At 44.7% G+C, this 15,748-nt stretch overlaps 1 protein-coding gene across 2 annotated transcripts in view; it reads left to right on the top strand.

The window, feature by feature from the left end:
- The window catches only part of RHCG (Rh family C glycoprotein), a 236,359-nt gene that overhangs the window by 194,513 nt on the left and 26,098 nt on the right, over positions 1-15,748 (top strand). For both annotated transcript variants that reach the window (XM_040414158.1, XM_040414157.1), the window contains exon 5: positions 11,518-11,684. In XM_040414158.1, coding sequence (XP_040270092.1) covers positions 11,518-11,684 — 167 coding nt within the window. The remainder of the gene's footprint in view (positions 1-11,517; positions 11,685-15,748) is intronic.

Genomic DNA, 15,748 nt, shown 5'->3' with positions numbered 1-15,748 from the left:
AACATGATTGGGTATAAAAAGAGCTTCTCAGAGTGGCAGTATCTCTCAGAAGCCAAGATTGGTAGAGGATCACCAATTCCCACAATGTTGCGCAGAAAGATAGTGGAGCAATATCAGAAAGGTGTTACCCAGCGAAAAATTGCGAAGACTTTGCATCTATCATCATCAACTGTGCATAACATCATCCGAAGATTCAGAGAATCTGGAACAATCTCTGTGCGTAAGGGTCAAGGCCGTAAAACCATACTGGATGCCCGTGATCTCCGGGCCCTTAAACGACACTGCACCACAAACAGGAATGCTACTGTAAAGGAAAGGACAGAATGGGCTCAGGAATACTTCCAGAAACCATTGTCAGTGAACACAATCCACCGTGCCATCCGCCGTTGCCAGCTGAAACTCTACAGTGCAAAGAAGAAGCCATTTCTAAGCAAGATCCACAAGCTCAGGCGTTTTCACTGGGCCAGGGATCATTTAAAATGGAGTGTGGCAAAATGGAAGACTGTTCTGTGGTCAGACGAGTCACGATTCGAAGTTCTTTTTGGAAATCTGGGACGCCATGTCATCCGGACCAAAGAGGACAAGGACAACCCAAGTTATCAACGCTCAGTTCAGAAGCCTGCATCTCTGATGGTATGGGGTTGCATGAGTGCGTGTGGCATGGGCAGCTTGCATGTCTGGAAAGGCACCATCAATGCAGAAAAAGATATTTAGGTTCTAGAACAACATATGCTCCCATCCAGACGTCATCTCTTTCAGGGAAGACCCTGCATTTTTCAACAAGATAATGCCAGACCACATTCTGCATCAATCACAACATCATGGCTGCGTAGGAGAAGGATCCGGGTACTGAAATGGCCAGTCTGCAGTCCAGATCTTTCACCTATAGAGAACATTTGGCGCATCATAAAGAGGAAGGTGCAACAAAGAAGGCCCAAGACGATTGAACTGTTAGAGGCCTGTATTAGACAAGAATGGGAGAGCATTCCTATTTCTAAACTTGAGAAACTGGTCTCCTCAGTCCCCAGACGTCTGTTGAGTGTTGTAAGAAGAAGGGGAGATGCCACACAGTGGTGAAAATGGCCTTGTCCCAACTTTTTTGGGATTTGTTGACACCATGAAATTCTGATTTCAACATATTTTTCCCTTAAAATGGTACATTTTCTCAGTTTAAACTTTTGTTCCGTGATTTATGTTTTATTCTGAATAAAATATTAGAAGTTGGCACCTCCACATCATTGCATTCAGTTTTTATTCACGATTTGTATAGTGTCCCAATTTTTTTGGAATCCGGTTTGTAGATGTCAGAAGGTTAAAAATGTATTGGGGCATTTTTACTAAACCTGTCCAAAATGTTGGCATAGTAAACGTAGACAGTAAAATTTATCACAGTGGATTATAGGTTTAGAGCATTAGCTTCATAAAGTAACTTCATGTGACCTTTTTTTTGCCAGAAATGAACCAACTTTTGGTGCCCTTTTGTGCAACATCCAAGAGCGATCACGTTAGTAGATGTGGGTCATTATGTACAGTCGTGGCCAAAAGTTTTGAGAATTACATAAATATTGGAAAAGTTGCTGCTTAAGTTTTTATAATAGCAATTATCATATACTCCAGAATGTTATGAAGAGTGATCAGATGAATTGCATAGTCCTTCTTTGCCATGAAAATTAACTTAATCCCAAAAAAAACTTTCCACTGCATTTCATTGCTGTCATTAAAGGACCTGCTGAGATCATTTCAGTAATCGTCTTGTTAACTCAGGTGAGAATGTTGACGAGCACAAGGCTGGAGATCATTATGTCAGGCTGATTGGGTTAAAATGGCAGACTTGACATGTTAAAAGGAGGGTGATGCTTGAAATCATTGTTCTTCCATTGTTAACCATGGTGACCTGCAAAGAAACGCGTGCAGCCATCATTGCGTTGCATAAAAATGGCTTCACAGGCAAGGATATTGTGGCTACTAAGATTGCACCTCAATCAACAATTTATAGGATCATCAAGAACTTCAAGGAAAGAGGTTCAATTCTTGTTAAGAAGCCTCAGGGCGTCCATGAAAGTCCAGCAAGCGCCAGGATCGTCTCCTAAAGAGGATTCAGCTGTGCGATCGGAGTGCCACCAGTGTAGAGCTTGCTCAGGAATGGCAGCAGGCAGGTGTGAGCGCATCTGCACGCACAGTGAGTCGAAGACTTTTGGAAGATGGCCTGGTGTCAAGAAGGCCAGCAAATAAGCCACTTCTCTCCAAAAAAAACCCATCAGGGACAGATTGATCTTCTGCAGAAAGTATGGTGAATGGACTGCTGAGGACTGGGGCAAAGTCATATTCTCCGATGAAGCCTCTTTCCGATTGTTTGGGGCATCTGGAAAAAGGCTTGTCCAGAGAAGAAAAGGTAAGCGCTACTATCAGTCCTGTGTCATGCCAACAGTAAAGCATCCTGAGACCATTCATGTGTGGGGTTGCTTCTCATCCAAGGGAGTGGGCTCACTCACAATTTTGCCCAAAAACACAGCCATGAATAAAGAATGGTACCAAAACACCCTCCAACAGCAACTTCTTCCAACAATCCAACAACAGTTTGGTGAAAAACAATGCATTTTACAGCACGATGGAGCCCCGTGCCATAAGGCAAAAGTGATAACTAAGTGGCTCGGGGACCAAAACGTTGACATTTTGGGTCCATGGCCTGGAAACTCCCCAGATCTTAATCCCATTGAGAACTTGTGGTCAATCCTCAAGAGGCGGGTGGACAAACAAAAACCCATTAATTCTGACAAACTCCAAGAAGTGATTATGAAAGAATGGGTTGCTATCAGTCAGGAATTGGCCCAGAAGTTGATTGAGAGCATGCCCAGTCGAATTGCAGAGGTCCTGAAAAAGAAGGGACAACACTGCAAATACTGACTCTTTGCATAAATGTCATGTAATTGTCGATTAAAAGCCTTTGAAACGTATGAAGTGCGTGCAATTATATTTCACTACATCACAGAAACAACTGAAACAAAGATCTAAAAGCAGTTTAGCAGCAAACTTTATGAAAACTAATATTTGTGTCATTCTCAAAACTTTTGGCCACGACTGTATAGTTCTCTAATAAAGTTTTTGCAGTCCTTCTAACATCTGCCTATGGAATGAATTTTAGACTGTTGGAAATATAAGATACAGTATATGAAAATACAGTGGCCCACATTTACTATTATCTGTACACCTAGATTCTGGCATAATTTGCGCCAAAATGTGGCTCAATTTGGCACTTCTAGATTTAGAGAAATTATCTGCACATAGCCTTACCATTAAACAGCCTCTGTCAGCATGAGCAATCTTATTAAACCAAGCATATTGCATAGGGTTGATCATGCTGATTAAATTGATATCTGTCTTATGACTATAGGATCAACTGCATTAGCGATATATTCATTTTAATATTTATGCAAGTTAGGCATTTTGATCTCTGAGGAGCAGGGATAGCTCTCTGAGCACCACTAATGCTATGCTCCCAGTGCTCAGTGCTCTCCACCATCCCCTTTGATTTACAGGTCTAATAACCCTATCTAATATACAGTGAGTACCAAAATTGCACCACTATTCTGGCATAAAATTCTGTCTCAAACTAAGCCAACCATTAGTTAGTACAAAGTTAGAGAGTTATCATCCAGCCTGAGCTCCTGTGATAAATCTGGAGCAGGTCTGGACTAGTGATGGAGAAACATCGGCCGGGACAGTTCGCGAATGCGATCAAATGTTCGCGGCGGGCCCTATTCACTTTAATGGCAGGCGAACCTGAAAAACCTTCAGCTCATGTTTGCAGCCATGAAATACTTAGTAGAAGTGTGCAAATAGTCCCACAACATGGACAGTGACATACTAAAGGGGGATCAATGACAAAAATTCCAACAAAAAATATGTATCTTAAACAGGGGACATTTTTATGTGTCTTAAAGGGAAATTCTCTATAATGTGCCCCATTCGAGCCAAGAAGACTTTTATTTTTGGCCACGGGAGCACAGGCCTTAAAAATTAGGCATTCATCTGACATAAAAGAAATTCTGACTATGTGGCTCGAGTTACATTATGCGGTCAATGGATAAGATTTTTACTGTAGGCCACTGGACTACAGGCCCCAAACATTAGGCATTCACCAGACAGAAAAGATCAAGTGATTATGTGGCCAGAGGTATATTACACGGTCAATGGATATCAATTTTACTGCAGGCCAGTACAAATACAGGTCAAATACATATGTTTAAAATAACAAAAAATATAAAATTGGATTAAAAACATAGCTAACGAAATCCCCAGTCTTGAAAAAAAAAACTGATGGTAATAGTTGAATTTCGATAACACGTGGTCGTCACTGGTGTTGAATTCCTCCGAGGCCGCAACAATTATTTATTCACTGTACAGAAAAGAACAAGTAAGAAATTCTGATTATGTGGCTCGAGGTACATTATGCGGTCAATGGATAAAGATTTTACAGCAGGACAGTGTACTACAGGCCCCAAATATTATGCATCCAGCGTACATAAAAGAACAAGTATGTGGATGGAGCTAGATTACACGGTCATTGGATATCCATTTTCCAGCAGGCCAGTGTACTACAGGCCCCAAAAATTATGCATTCAGCGTACAGAAAAGAACAAGTAAGTATGTGGCTGGAGGTAGATTACATGGTCATTGGATATCAATTTTACAGCAGGGCAGTGGACTACAGGTCCCAAAAATTATGCATTCAGCGTACATAAAAGTATGTATGCATTCAGCGTACATAAAAAGTATGTATGTGGCTTGAGGTAGATTACACGGTCATTGGATATCAATTTTACAGCAGGCCAGTGTACTACAGGTCCCAAAAATTATGCATTCAGCGTACATAAAAGAACAAGTATGTATGTGGCTGGAGGTAGATTACAGGGTCATTGGATATAAATTTCACAGAAGGCCAGTGGACTATAGGCCCCAAAAATTATGTATTCAGCGTACATAAAAGAACAATTATGTATCTAGAGGGAGATTACACGGTCATTGGATATCAATTTTCCAGCAGGCCAGTGTACTGTAGGCCACAAAAATTATGCATTCAGCTTACATTAAAGAACAAGTAAGTATGTGGCTGGAGGTAGATTACACGGTCATTGGATATCAATTTTCCAGTAGGCCAGTGTACTACAGGCTCCAAAAATTATGCATTCAGCGTACATTAAAGAACAAGTATGTATGTGGCTGGAGGTAGATTACACGGTCATTGGATATCAATTTTCCAGTAGGCCAGTGTACTACAGGCTCCAAAAATTATGCATTCAGCATACAATAAAGAACAAGTATGTGGCTAGAGGTAGATTACAGGTTCATTGGATATCAATTTTACAGCAGGACAATGGTCTATAGGTCCCAAAAATTATGCATTCAGCGTACATAAAAGAACGTATGTGGCTAGAGGTAGATTACAGGGTCATTGGATATACATTTTTCAGTAGGCCAGTGGTCTATAGGCCCCAAAAATTATGCATTCAGCGTACAGAAAATAATAAGTAAGTATGTGGCTGGAGGTAGATTACACGGTCATTGGATATCAATTTTACAGAAGGCTAGTTGACTACAAACACCAAAAATTATGTATTCAGCGTACATAAAAAAACTAGTAAATATGTGGCTGGAGGTAGATTACACGTTCATTAGATATAAATTTTAAAGCAGGCCAGGGTACTACAGGCCCCAAAAATTATGCAGTCAGCGTACACATAAAAGAAAAAGTAAGTATGTGGCTGGAGGTCTATTAGTCGGTCAATGGATTTTAATTTTACAAATAGAAGTCAAATACATATGGTTAAAAGAACTAAAAATATAAAATTGGATTAAAAACATGGCTAACGAATTCCCCCCTCTTAAAAAAACCCTAATGATAATAGTTGAAGTACCTGGTCGTCACAGGTGTTGAATTCCTCCGAGGCCCAAAACATTAGGCATTCAACGGACAGAAAAGGCTTATTATGCCGCTGTATTTACCTAAGACAGGGACCATTAATTGTTCTGGGTGGTGGCGGATATTTGTGGGCTGTCATGAGGAAATTCAATTAAACGTGGTCGTTACAGGTGTTGAATTCCTCCGAGATTCATGCCGCATTCATTTTTAGAAATGTGAGGTACTCCGCACTGTCGTGAGATAGGCGAGTGCGCTTATCAGTCACGATTCCCCCTGCTGCGCTGAACGTCCTTTCGGACAGGACACTGGACAAGGGGCAAGAGTTCCATGGCAAATTGTGCCAGCTCTGGCCAAAGGGCAAGCCTGCACACTCAGTAGTCCAGGGGTACCGAAGTGCAGCATTCTGACAGCACTCTGTGATGCTGGTAACATGTCTGTCATTTTGTGTTTGTGCCGGGGGTCTAAGTACGTTTCCACCCAGTACTGGTCCTTGCCCTTTATGCTTTTTATACAGGGTCCCTCTTCGAACACTGGACCATGAAGGCCCCCATTTGCACTAAACTGGAAGCGGTGGAGTGGCCTGGCTCCTGCTCATTGTCCAGGATAATGTCGTCCTCTGTCTCCTCCCCCAGCCACGGACAACATCAGGGGTCCCAGAAAAGTTTAAAGCATGCTCTTCTTGCTCCTCCTCCGCCCCGGCACCATCCTCCTCTGTCTCCTCTTCAGACTCCTGTTGACTTGTCTCAGATGGAGTAGCCCCCACTGGAAATTCTTCCAGCATTGCGACTTCCTCATCTTCCTGCTCCTGCTCCTCGACAGCTTGATCAATGAAAAGACGCAATGCACGCTCCAAAAAGAAGGCGTAAGGTACGATGTCACTGATGGCGCCCTGGCTGCGGTTGACCAGTTTGGTGATCTTATCAAATGGCCGCAGAAGTCTACATGTGTTGCGCATGAGCAGCCACTGGGGCAGTGAAAAAAAAAAAAAGCTTCCCAGAACCTGTCCTGCCGCAGAGTTCGTGCAGATTGTCGTTAGGCTGCTCCAGCAGAAGCGTGCAGTTATCAAGGATATACAAGGTGGGGTTCCATCGCGTCGGGCAGTCACAAATCAGACGTCTGACGGGTAGGTGGTGTCGCCGCTGAACGTCAGCAAGGCGAGCCTTGGCCGTGTAAGATCTTCTAAAATGGGCAGAGATATTCCTGGCCTGCCACAATACGCCCTGGACCCCGGTGTATTTGGAAACGAATCGCTGCACGACTAAGTTTAGGACGTGTGCCATGCACAGCACGTGTGTCATTTTGCCCTGTTTCAGTGCGCTCAGCAGATTGGCACCGTTGTCTCACACCACCTTACCAACTGTCAAGTTGAGCGGGGTTAGCCACTGATCGGCCTGTGACGGATAAGCTGAAAGGAGTGCAGGACCAGTGTGGCTCTTGGCTTCCAGGCACAACAGCCGCAGCACAGCATGGTAATGTCTCACCTGGCACGTCGAATAGGTTCTTGGGAGCTTGAGGGGAGCAGCCGAGGAGGAGTCAGCCGAGGAGGAGATGGAGGATGGAGTAGGAGGATGAGAAGAAGAGGCAGGCCTGCATGCAATCTGTGGCGGTAACCCCAAATCCACACGGGTGCCACGGGTTGCATGCTTGACGGCCGTCAGAAGTTTCACCAGTGGGCAGTAAAAGTTATGTACCTTCCATGCCCATGTTTGTCACGTGTCTGTGGTCAGATGTATCTTGGTACCGACACTGTGTGCCAGATATACATTCACTTGTCGCTGAATGTGGCCATATAGCTCTGGGATGCCCTTTGGGGAGAAATATTTCCTTCCTGGGACCTTCCATTGCGATGTGCCAATAGCCACAAATTTTCTAAAGGCCTCCGAGTTCACCAGTTTATATGGCAGTAGTTGGCGGGCTAGCAGTTCTGACAAGCCAGCACTCAGCAAAAGGGTTATCCGGCATCATCATCTTTTTTCGCTCAAACATTTTGGCCACGGAAGCCTGCATTTTGCCAGAAGAACGCGACGACGGCACAGTGGAAGGTGGAGTGGAGGACAAATGGGAGGAGAGAGCAGAAGGAGAAGAGGCAGGACGTGGAGCACCGGGAGTGTGGCTTTGTGGGTTCTGATGGTGTTGCTCCCACTGGCCTCGGTTATGGGAGGCCAGGTGCCTTCTTAAGGCGGTTGTCCCTGGGTGAGTGTTGGGCTTACCGCGACTTATGCGTTGACAGTACAGGCTGCAGATGGCAACACTATTGTCAGCAGCGGACACATTAAAAAAAAAAAACACACTGCGGAGCCATGTGCCGGCATCCTGGGAGCACCAGATGTGACCGTGCATGGTGGATGGCTCATTCCAGATACATTAGCAGTCTGCTTTTTTTCCTCCTGTGCACTGTAAGTACTGCCTGCTTCTCCTCCCTATCTGCTGCTCCGTCCTTCCTTCTGAACTCCCGTCCTCTTCCTCTCTTGTGGGCACCCACGTGACGTCCATCGACACGTCATCATCGTCACCTTCACCACCACTGACATTAGAGATCTCGGAGTAGGCAGCAACAACGGGGAAAAACCCCATTGGACTGATCTGGGTACTGTCGTCAGCAGGGCCGGTTCTAGGCGAAATGGGGCCCTGGGGCGGAAAATAATAAGGGGCCCCCCCCCCCCCACATGACACTTGCTGACTTTAACATCCCGTATTGTAAACAAATGCAAGTGGCAAAGCAACATGTACAAGTACTTTGTGTGGCACAGTGTAGCGGTATACTGTACTTTGTGTGGCACAGTGTAGCGGTATACTGTACTTTGTGTGGCACAGTGCAGCGGTATACTGTACTTTGTGTGGCACAGTGTATGCTATATGTGTATAACATAAACATATTTCACATGAAAACTTACAATTACTTGGCTAGACCCTTGGGGATCTCGGACACCACTTCCACACTTTGGCCGGGGGCTCGGAGGAGCTGATGTGTTTTATCCTAATGAGAAAGATTTCATAATAAGGATTTGGAGAAGGGGCAGAGGGATAGCAGAGCAGGGAGAGGCTGGTGCTCCTTCTAGGGGGTCATACCACGGGGGAGTAATAAAGCCCACCATAATGCCCCCCAGTAGAAATAATTCTCCTTATAATGTGTGCAAAAAATACCCCCTTGTAATGCCCCCAGTTGAGCTAATGTTCCCATAGTGCCCCCATAATGTACCAGTCTAAAATACCCCTATATAGTGCCTCCAGTAAATGCTGCATAGTGCTCCTCTCCCCCCTTCCTCCTAGTGCCCCCCATAATGTACCAGTGTACGGCCCACACGGGTGAGATGGTGCCGGACAAAGTAAGTCAGTGAGTGGGAAACACTGGGAATGGATGGATGGATCATGGATTCATTAACAACAACAAAACAAGGCTACTTTCACACTTGCGGCAGGACGGATCCGGCAGGCTGGTCTCCCTGTCGGATCCGTCTTTCCGCTGTTTCGCCGCTCCGTCCCTATTGACTATAATGGGGACGGGGGCTGAGCTCCAGCGCAGCACGGCGGGACTTTTTAGTCCGGCGGCTTTCGCCATGCACCGCCGTGCTGCGCAGGAGCTCAGCCCCCGTCCCCATTATAGTCAATGGGGACGGAGCGGCGGTCTGGCGAAACAGCGGAAGGACGGACCCGACAGGGAGACCAGCCTGCCGGATCCGTCCTGCCGCAAGTGTGAAAGTACCCTAACCAATGAATTATGAACCTACCAGACTGGAACTTGGCTGGGGGCGGCGGGCCTTCCCTGGCGCTGCTGTCACACTGGCTGACAAATGCCAATGGTATCCAACAATCAAGATTCTCTGCTCTGGGTGAGGGGGCGGAGCCTGTGGCAGACGTGCCTGCCTGTGCCGTGCATGCCGCTGCTGGCTGCTCCAGACAGTCTTGAATCTCTTAAAGAGACAGAAGCGGCGGCAGCGCAGGCACAGTCAGCGGCCACCTGCGCCCGGCGAGGGGCCCCTCCAGACCACACTTGACTGCAGAGTTAGTGAGCGACACTCCAGTCGACCAGCCGCGGCCGCCTGCGCCCAGCGGGGGGGCCCTCCACACCTGACAGCAGTCTGCAGAAGCCGCCCTGGCCCGCCCAGTGAGTAAGTTAGTTTAGTTTATTAATTAGATTACTGCCCGCAGAGTCCAGCACTGTCTGCTGACTCACAACAATTACATGATTATTTATGAGACGAGTGTAGTGTCAGTGACAGTGTGTGACAAGTCACAAGTACTGTCTGACAATAAGATAATTGTAAGGCCGGCGCTAGGGGCCCGGGGGCCCCCTAAGGAGCGGGGGCCCGGGGGCAATTGCCCCCCTTGCCTCTATGGTAGCGCCGGCCCTGGTCGTCAGACTGCTGGTTGGCGACCGTTGATACCTCCTCTTCCTGATCTGATGCCAAGAATGGCTGTGCATCGGTACGATCTTGTAATGGATGGGAAAATAATTCCTCTGACTCGAGCGGATGGGATATGGTGGTGGTGGTGGTGTCTTTGAGGGTGCAGATGGAGAGGATGAGGAGGGTGCAGAAGGTAAAGGCTGAGTGAGCCACTCAACCAAGTCTGGTGCGTCCTTTGACGTAATCGCACCCATCTTCTGCAACTTCCCACTTAGGCTCCGGCCTGGTGCACCTGCCCTACCTATACCACCCCTGCAGAATGGCCTGCCTATTCCAATGACTGTCATTTTCAAAATGACCCTGTGACAAAAGTCCCTATAGAAGGGCAGTATTTGTGGAAGAAGGTATATCACACCCATGCTTCAATCATTTTTTTGGGGGGGCAACTGGTATATCACACCAGTAGAAATGATTTGTTCCAATAGCGTTTGTCACTCTGTGTAGCTGAGGTAACGGTAACGCAGCAAAACCGCAAACAAATGCTGCACTACCTATATGCACTATATAGAAAATATATTATTGTTATATAATACCCCTGCTTCAATTATTTTTTTGGGGGGCAACTGGTATATCACACCAGTAGAAATTATTTGTTCCAATAGCGTTTGTCACTCTGTGTAGCTGCAGTATTGCAGCAGAACCGCACACAACTGCTGCACAATACAAATGCACTATAATATACTTTCTTTGTTATAAAGTATATTATAAGTATATTACATATTACACCCCTCAGTAAGTCACACCTATCGATAGCACACCTATACCACTTGTGTGGCCCTATTAGCTAGCGTTTGGTGTCCCTAACAGTCTGTCCCTGCTCCACACAGCAACCTCCCCCTACACTGACAAAAGACTGAATGTAAAATTGCGGCCAGATCGGGTTTATTTATAAGGTAGGGGGTATGTCCATGTGCTGAAACATCTTAATTGGCTGTCCCTGTCCTATACCACCTGATGGATGTGTCATGGGTCAAAGTTCTTCACAATATAAAAGAATATGGAGCCAGCAGACATCGCCATATGTTCGCCTGTTCGGTGAACCGCGAACGAGCAAAGTTTGCCGCGAGACAACCGCCAGGCTAACTGCAAGGCCATCTCTAGTCTGGACAGTCTGTCTAAGTTTATGCCAACTATAGAATTAGTAAATGTCTCCGTTACTTTTCATAACTTGTATCTTTTGTGTTAATACAGGAACCCTATTTCTTTGGATGTATTGGCCCAGCTTTAATTCAGCTGTATCGCATCATGGAGATGCCCAGCATAGGGCTGCCATTAACACGTATTGTTCTTTGGCTGCCTGTGTTGTGACAACTGTTGCCGTTTCCAGCTTGGTAAACAAAAAGGGTAAATTAGAAATGGTAAGTCCATATAGCCTAAGCATGCAAGAAATATTCTCCAACAGGGTACTTTCTTTTTCAAAACCCGGAGCTGTCATTACAGTACTTACCATCTTGACAAACACCTGTGAAAGAATAAGTCATCCTAAAGAACTCACTGAATTTCTTCCCTTTTAGATTTTCCAAGATCAACTGTGAGTGGTATTATTGCAAAGTGGAAGCATTTAGGAACCACAGCAACTCAGCCACTAATTGGAAGACCATGTATAGTTACAGAGCGGGATCGCCGAGTGTGGCGGAGCATAGTGTATAAAGTTGCCTTCACACGCAGCAGTCTTTGTTTCAGAAATTGGTGCTAGAAAATCAGTTCTATTCATCTGAATAGGGTTGTTTTGGCAGTAAGCGTGTGAATTTCTGCAAATTCAATTCAGATGAATGGAATTGATTTTCAGTCACAGAAATTTCTGCTAAATATTCTGCCGCATGTGAATGCACTCTAAAAGTAGCCAACATTCTGCTGATCTAATAACTGAAGAGTTCAAAACCTCCTCTGGCATTAACATCAGCACAAAAACTTGTGTATCAGGAGCTTCATGGCATGGGTTTCCAAGGCCAAGCAGCTGCATGCAAGCCTTACGAAGCCATCACCAAGCACAATGCAAGGCATTGCATGAAGTGGTATAAATCACACCGTGCACAACGTTTTCTGTGGATGAATCACTCTTCTCTTCCTGGTAGTGTGATGGACTACCCTGAGTTTGGTGAATGCCAGGAGGACGTTACCTGCCTGACTGCACTGTACCAACTGTAAAGTAGGGTGGAGGAAGGATAATGCTATAGGGTTGCATTCAGGGGTTGCCCTAGGATCCTTAGTCCCATTGACCTCACATGTGCTCTTATGTACTAATGGGAAAAAATTCCTACAGATGCACAAATGCACATGCCAGAAAACCAATGTACACGAAAATATGGTCCAATAAAGCTTTACTACTTTTTATATGTTAAAACAAATTTAAAACAAGACTGTTTAACTGCAGGTCTCAATCGCCCCGTGCCCGCCCCCCCTTCCCCCCAGCATTATTTACAATAAAACTAATGTAAAGAGGTCAGCACAAAAATACATTTTACTAAAGAGAATACACACAATATGGGGTGTGTATGTATGTATGTATATTTGTGTGTGTGTATATGTATATGTGTGTGTGTATATATATATATATATATATATATATATATATATATATATATATATATACATACATACAGTGGATATAAAAAGTCTACACACCCCTGTTAAAATTTCAGGTTTCTGTGCTGAAAAAAAAAGGAAACAAAGATAAATCATTTCAGAACTTTTTCCACCTTTAATGTGACCTATAAACTGTACAACTCAATTGAAAAACAAACTGAAATCTTTTAGGTAGAGCAAAAAAAAAATTAAAATAAAATATGGTTGCATAAGTGTGCACACCCTTAAACTAATTTTTGAAGCACCTTTTGATTTTATTACAGCATTTAGTCTTTTTGGGCATGAGTCTATCAGCGTGGCACATTTTGACTTGGCAAGATTTGCCCACTCTTCTTTTCAAAAACACTCCAAATCTGTCAGATTGCGAGGGCATCTCTTGTGCACAACCCTCTTCATATCACCCCACAGATTTTCAATCAGATTCAGGTCTGTGCTCTGGCTGGGCCATTCCAAAACTTTAATCTTCTTCTGGTGAAGCCATTCCTTTGTTGATTTGGATGTATGCTTTGGGTCGTTGTCATGCTGAAAGATGAAGTTCCTCTTCGTGTTCAGCTTTCCAGCAGAAGCCTGAAGGTTTTGTGCCAATATTGACTGGTATTTGGAACTGTTCATAATTCCCTCTAGCTTAACTAAGGCCCCAGTTCCAGCTGAAGAAAAACAGCCCCAAAGCATGATGCTGCCACCACCATGCTTCACTGTGGGTATGGTGTTCTTTTGGTGATGTGCAGTGTTGTTTTTGGGCCAAACATATCTTTTGAAATTATGGCCAAACAGTTCAACCTTGGTTTCATCAGACCATAACACCTTTTCCCACATGCTTTTGGGAGACTTCAGATGTGTTTTTGCAAAATGTAGCCTGGCTTGGATGTTTTTGCCACTCTACCCCATAGCCCAGACATATGCAGAATACGGGAGATTGTCACATGCACCACACAGCCAGTACTTGCCAGATATTCCTGCAGCTCCTTTAATGTTGCTGTAGGCCTCTTGGTAGCCTCCCAGACCAGTTTACTTCTCGTCTTTTCATCAATTTTGGAGGGACGTCCAGTTCTTGGTAATGTCACTGTTGTGCCATATTTTCTCCACTTGATGACTGTCTTCACTGTGTTCCATGGTATATTTAATGCCTTGGAAATTCTTTTGTACCCTTCTCCTGACTGATACCTTTTAACAATGAGATCACTCTTAAGCTTTGGAAGCTCTCTGTGGACCATGGCTTTTGCTGTGGGATGCGACTAAGAAAATTTCAGGAAAGACCAACTAGAGCAGCCAAACTTTATTTGGGGTTAATCAGAGGCACTTTTAATGATGGCAGGTGTATGCTGACTCATATTTAACATGATTTTGAATGTGATTGCTTTATTCTGAACACAGCTACATCCCCAGTTATTAGAGGGTGTGCACACTTATGCAACCACATTATTTTAGTTTTTTTTTGTTTTCTTCCCTCCACCTAAAAGATTTCAGTTTGTTTCTCAATTGAGTTGTACAGTTTATAGGTCACAATAAAGGTGGGAAAAGTTCTGAAATGATTTATCTTTGTCTCATTTTTTTACAGCAAAAAAACCTGACATTTTAACAGGGGTGTGTAGACTTTTTATATCCACTGTGTGTATGTGTGTGTGTATGTGTATATATATATACATACATGAAACCTGACAGAACTCCAGATAAAAATAAGTGGTTTATTCACCCATGTGGTGTAGGCAACGTTTCAGCTCATACAAAGAGCCTTTTTCAAGCTTGTGTCACCAAGATTCCTGGCCTCGGTGAGGTAAGAGCCGGTAGTTTTAAGTGTCAGCAGCAGCTAGTGCTGGTTGACACTGTTTGTTGTTAGTGTGGTTGTAAAGCCGATTCGGGCCAGCTCTTACTGGGAGTAGCCAAAGTGCTGGGTGGGTGATGTCTCCCCACGCTCCAGGCCGAGTCTTTATTGGCCTATATAAAACCCAGCCAGTGGTCTCAGCTGGGTGTGGATGATCCTCCATCTGACAGGGAAGCTGTGGAGACTCTGTTTTGGGATCTGTGAATTGGTGCCGTGCTAAAGGCTTGAAAGCCGCATGCTTGAAAACAGGCACCTAAAGCCTGCTTGGGACGGCTGGGGGAAAGACTGCTAACCAGGTGAATATTTTGTTCTATGGACATTGCATGGTGTGAACAAACACCAAGACTGAGAACGGTCATTTTGTGTTTCCTTATGTGTGAATAAACACCAAACTGTTTAAGTTAAAGACTTTGTGATTGCCTCTGTACTGCGTCCGCTAGCCTGTCTACCAGAGCAAAAACCCCACACATAAATTGCTCTCATAAACAGTGTCAGATATAAGTATATGTAAGAACTGACAATAGTGGGACATTGCATAAGCAAAAAAATTAAAAAAGTTAAAGTACTAGTGCCAAAATGGTAAATAAGTGGTATAAACACGATAGAATCTGAAATGAAATAGAATGACCTCTTTCACTGCACTGTGGGACTAAACCCCACGCGTATATGAAATATGCTGCTTCATCAGGGGTCATCCCATCACTTGCTATTACAGCTCAGCCCCATTCACTTCACCAGATACCAGCTGTGTTCATTCCGCACTTTGTGGAACGTAATGTATGGTCCTCTATAGAACTGTCCTATACTTGTCCATAATACGGACAAGAATAGGACATGTTCTATATTCCTGCGGATGCCGCGGAGCAGACATAAGGATCTGATCGGTGTGGGTCTAACACACGGGACCCCCGCTGATCAGCTGAGAAGGCGCTGGCACTCACAGTAGTGCCACAAACTTCTTGCTGCTCACAGCTCCATACATTGCATAGCGGCTGTGCTTGGTATCACAGCTCA

The sequence above is a fragment of the Bufo bufo genome, chromosome 1 (genome assembly GCF_905171765.1).
Source record: "Bufo bufo chromosome 1, aBufBuf1.1, whole genome shotgun sequence".
Taxonomy (NCBI): Eukaryota; Metazoa; Chordata; class Amphibia; order Anura; family Bufonidae; genus Bufo; species Bufo bufo.
Note: the sequence above shows the minus strand (reverse complement) of the source record. Positions and strands in the feature narration are given on the sequence as shown.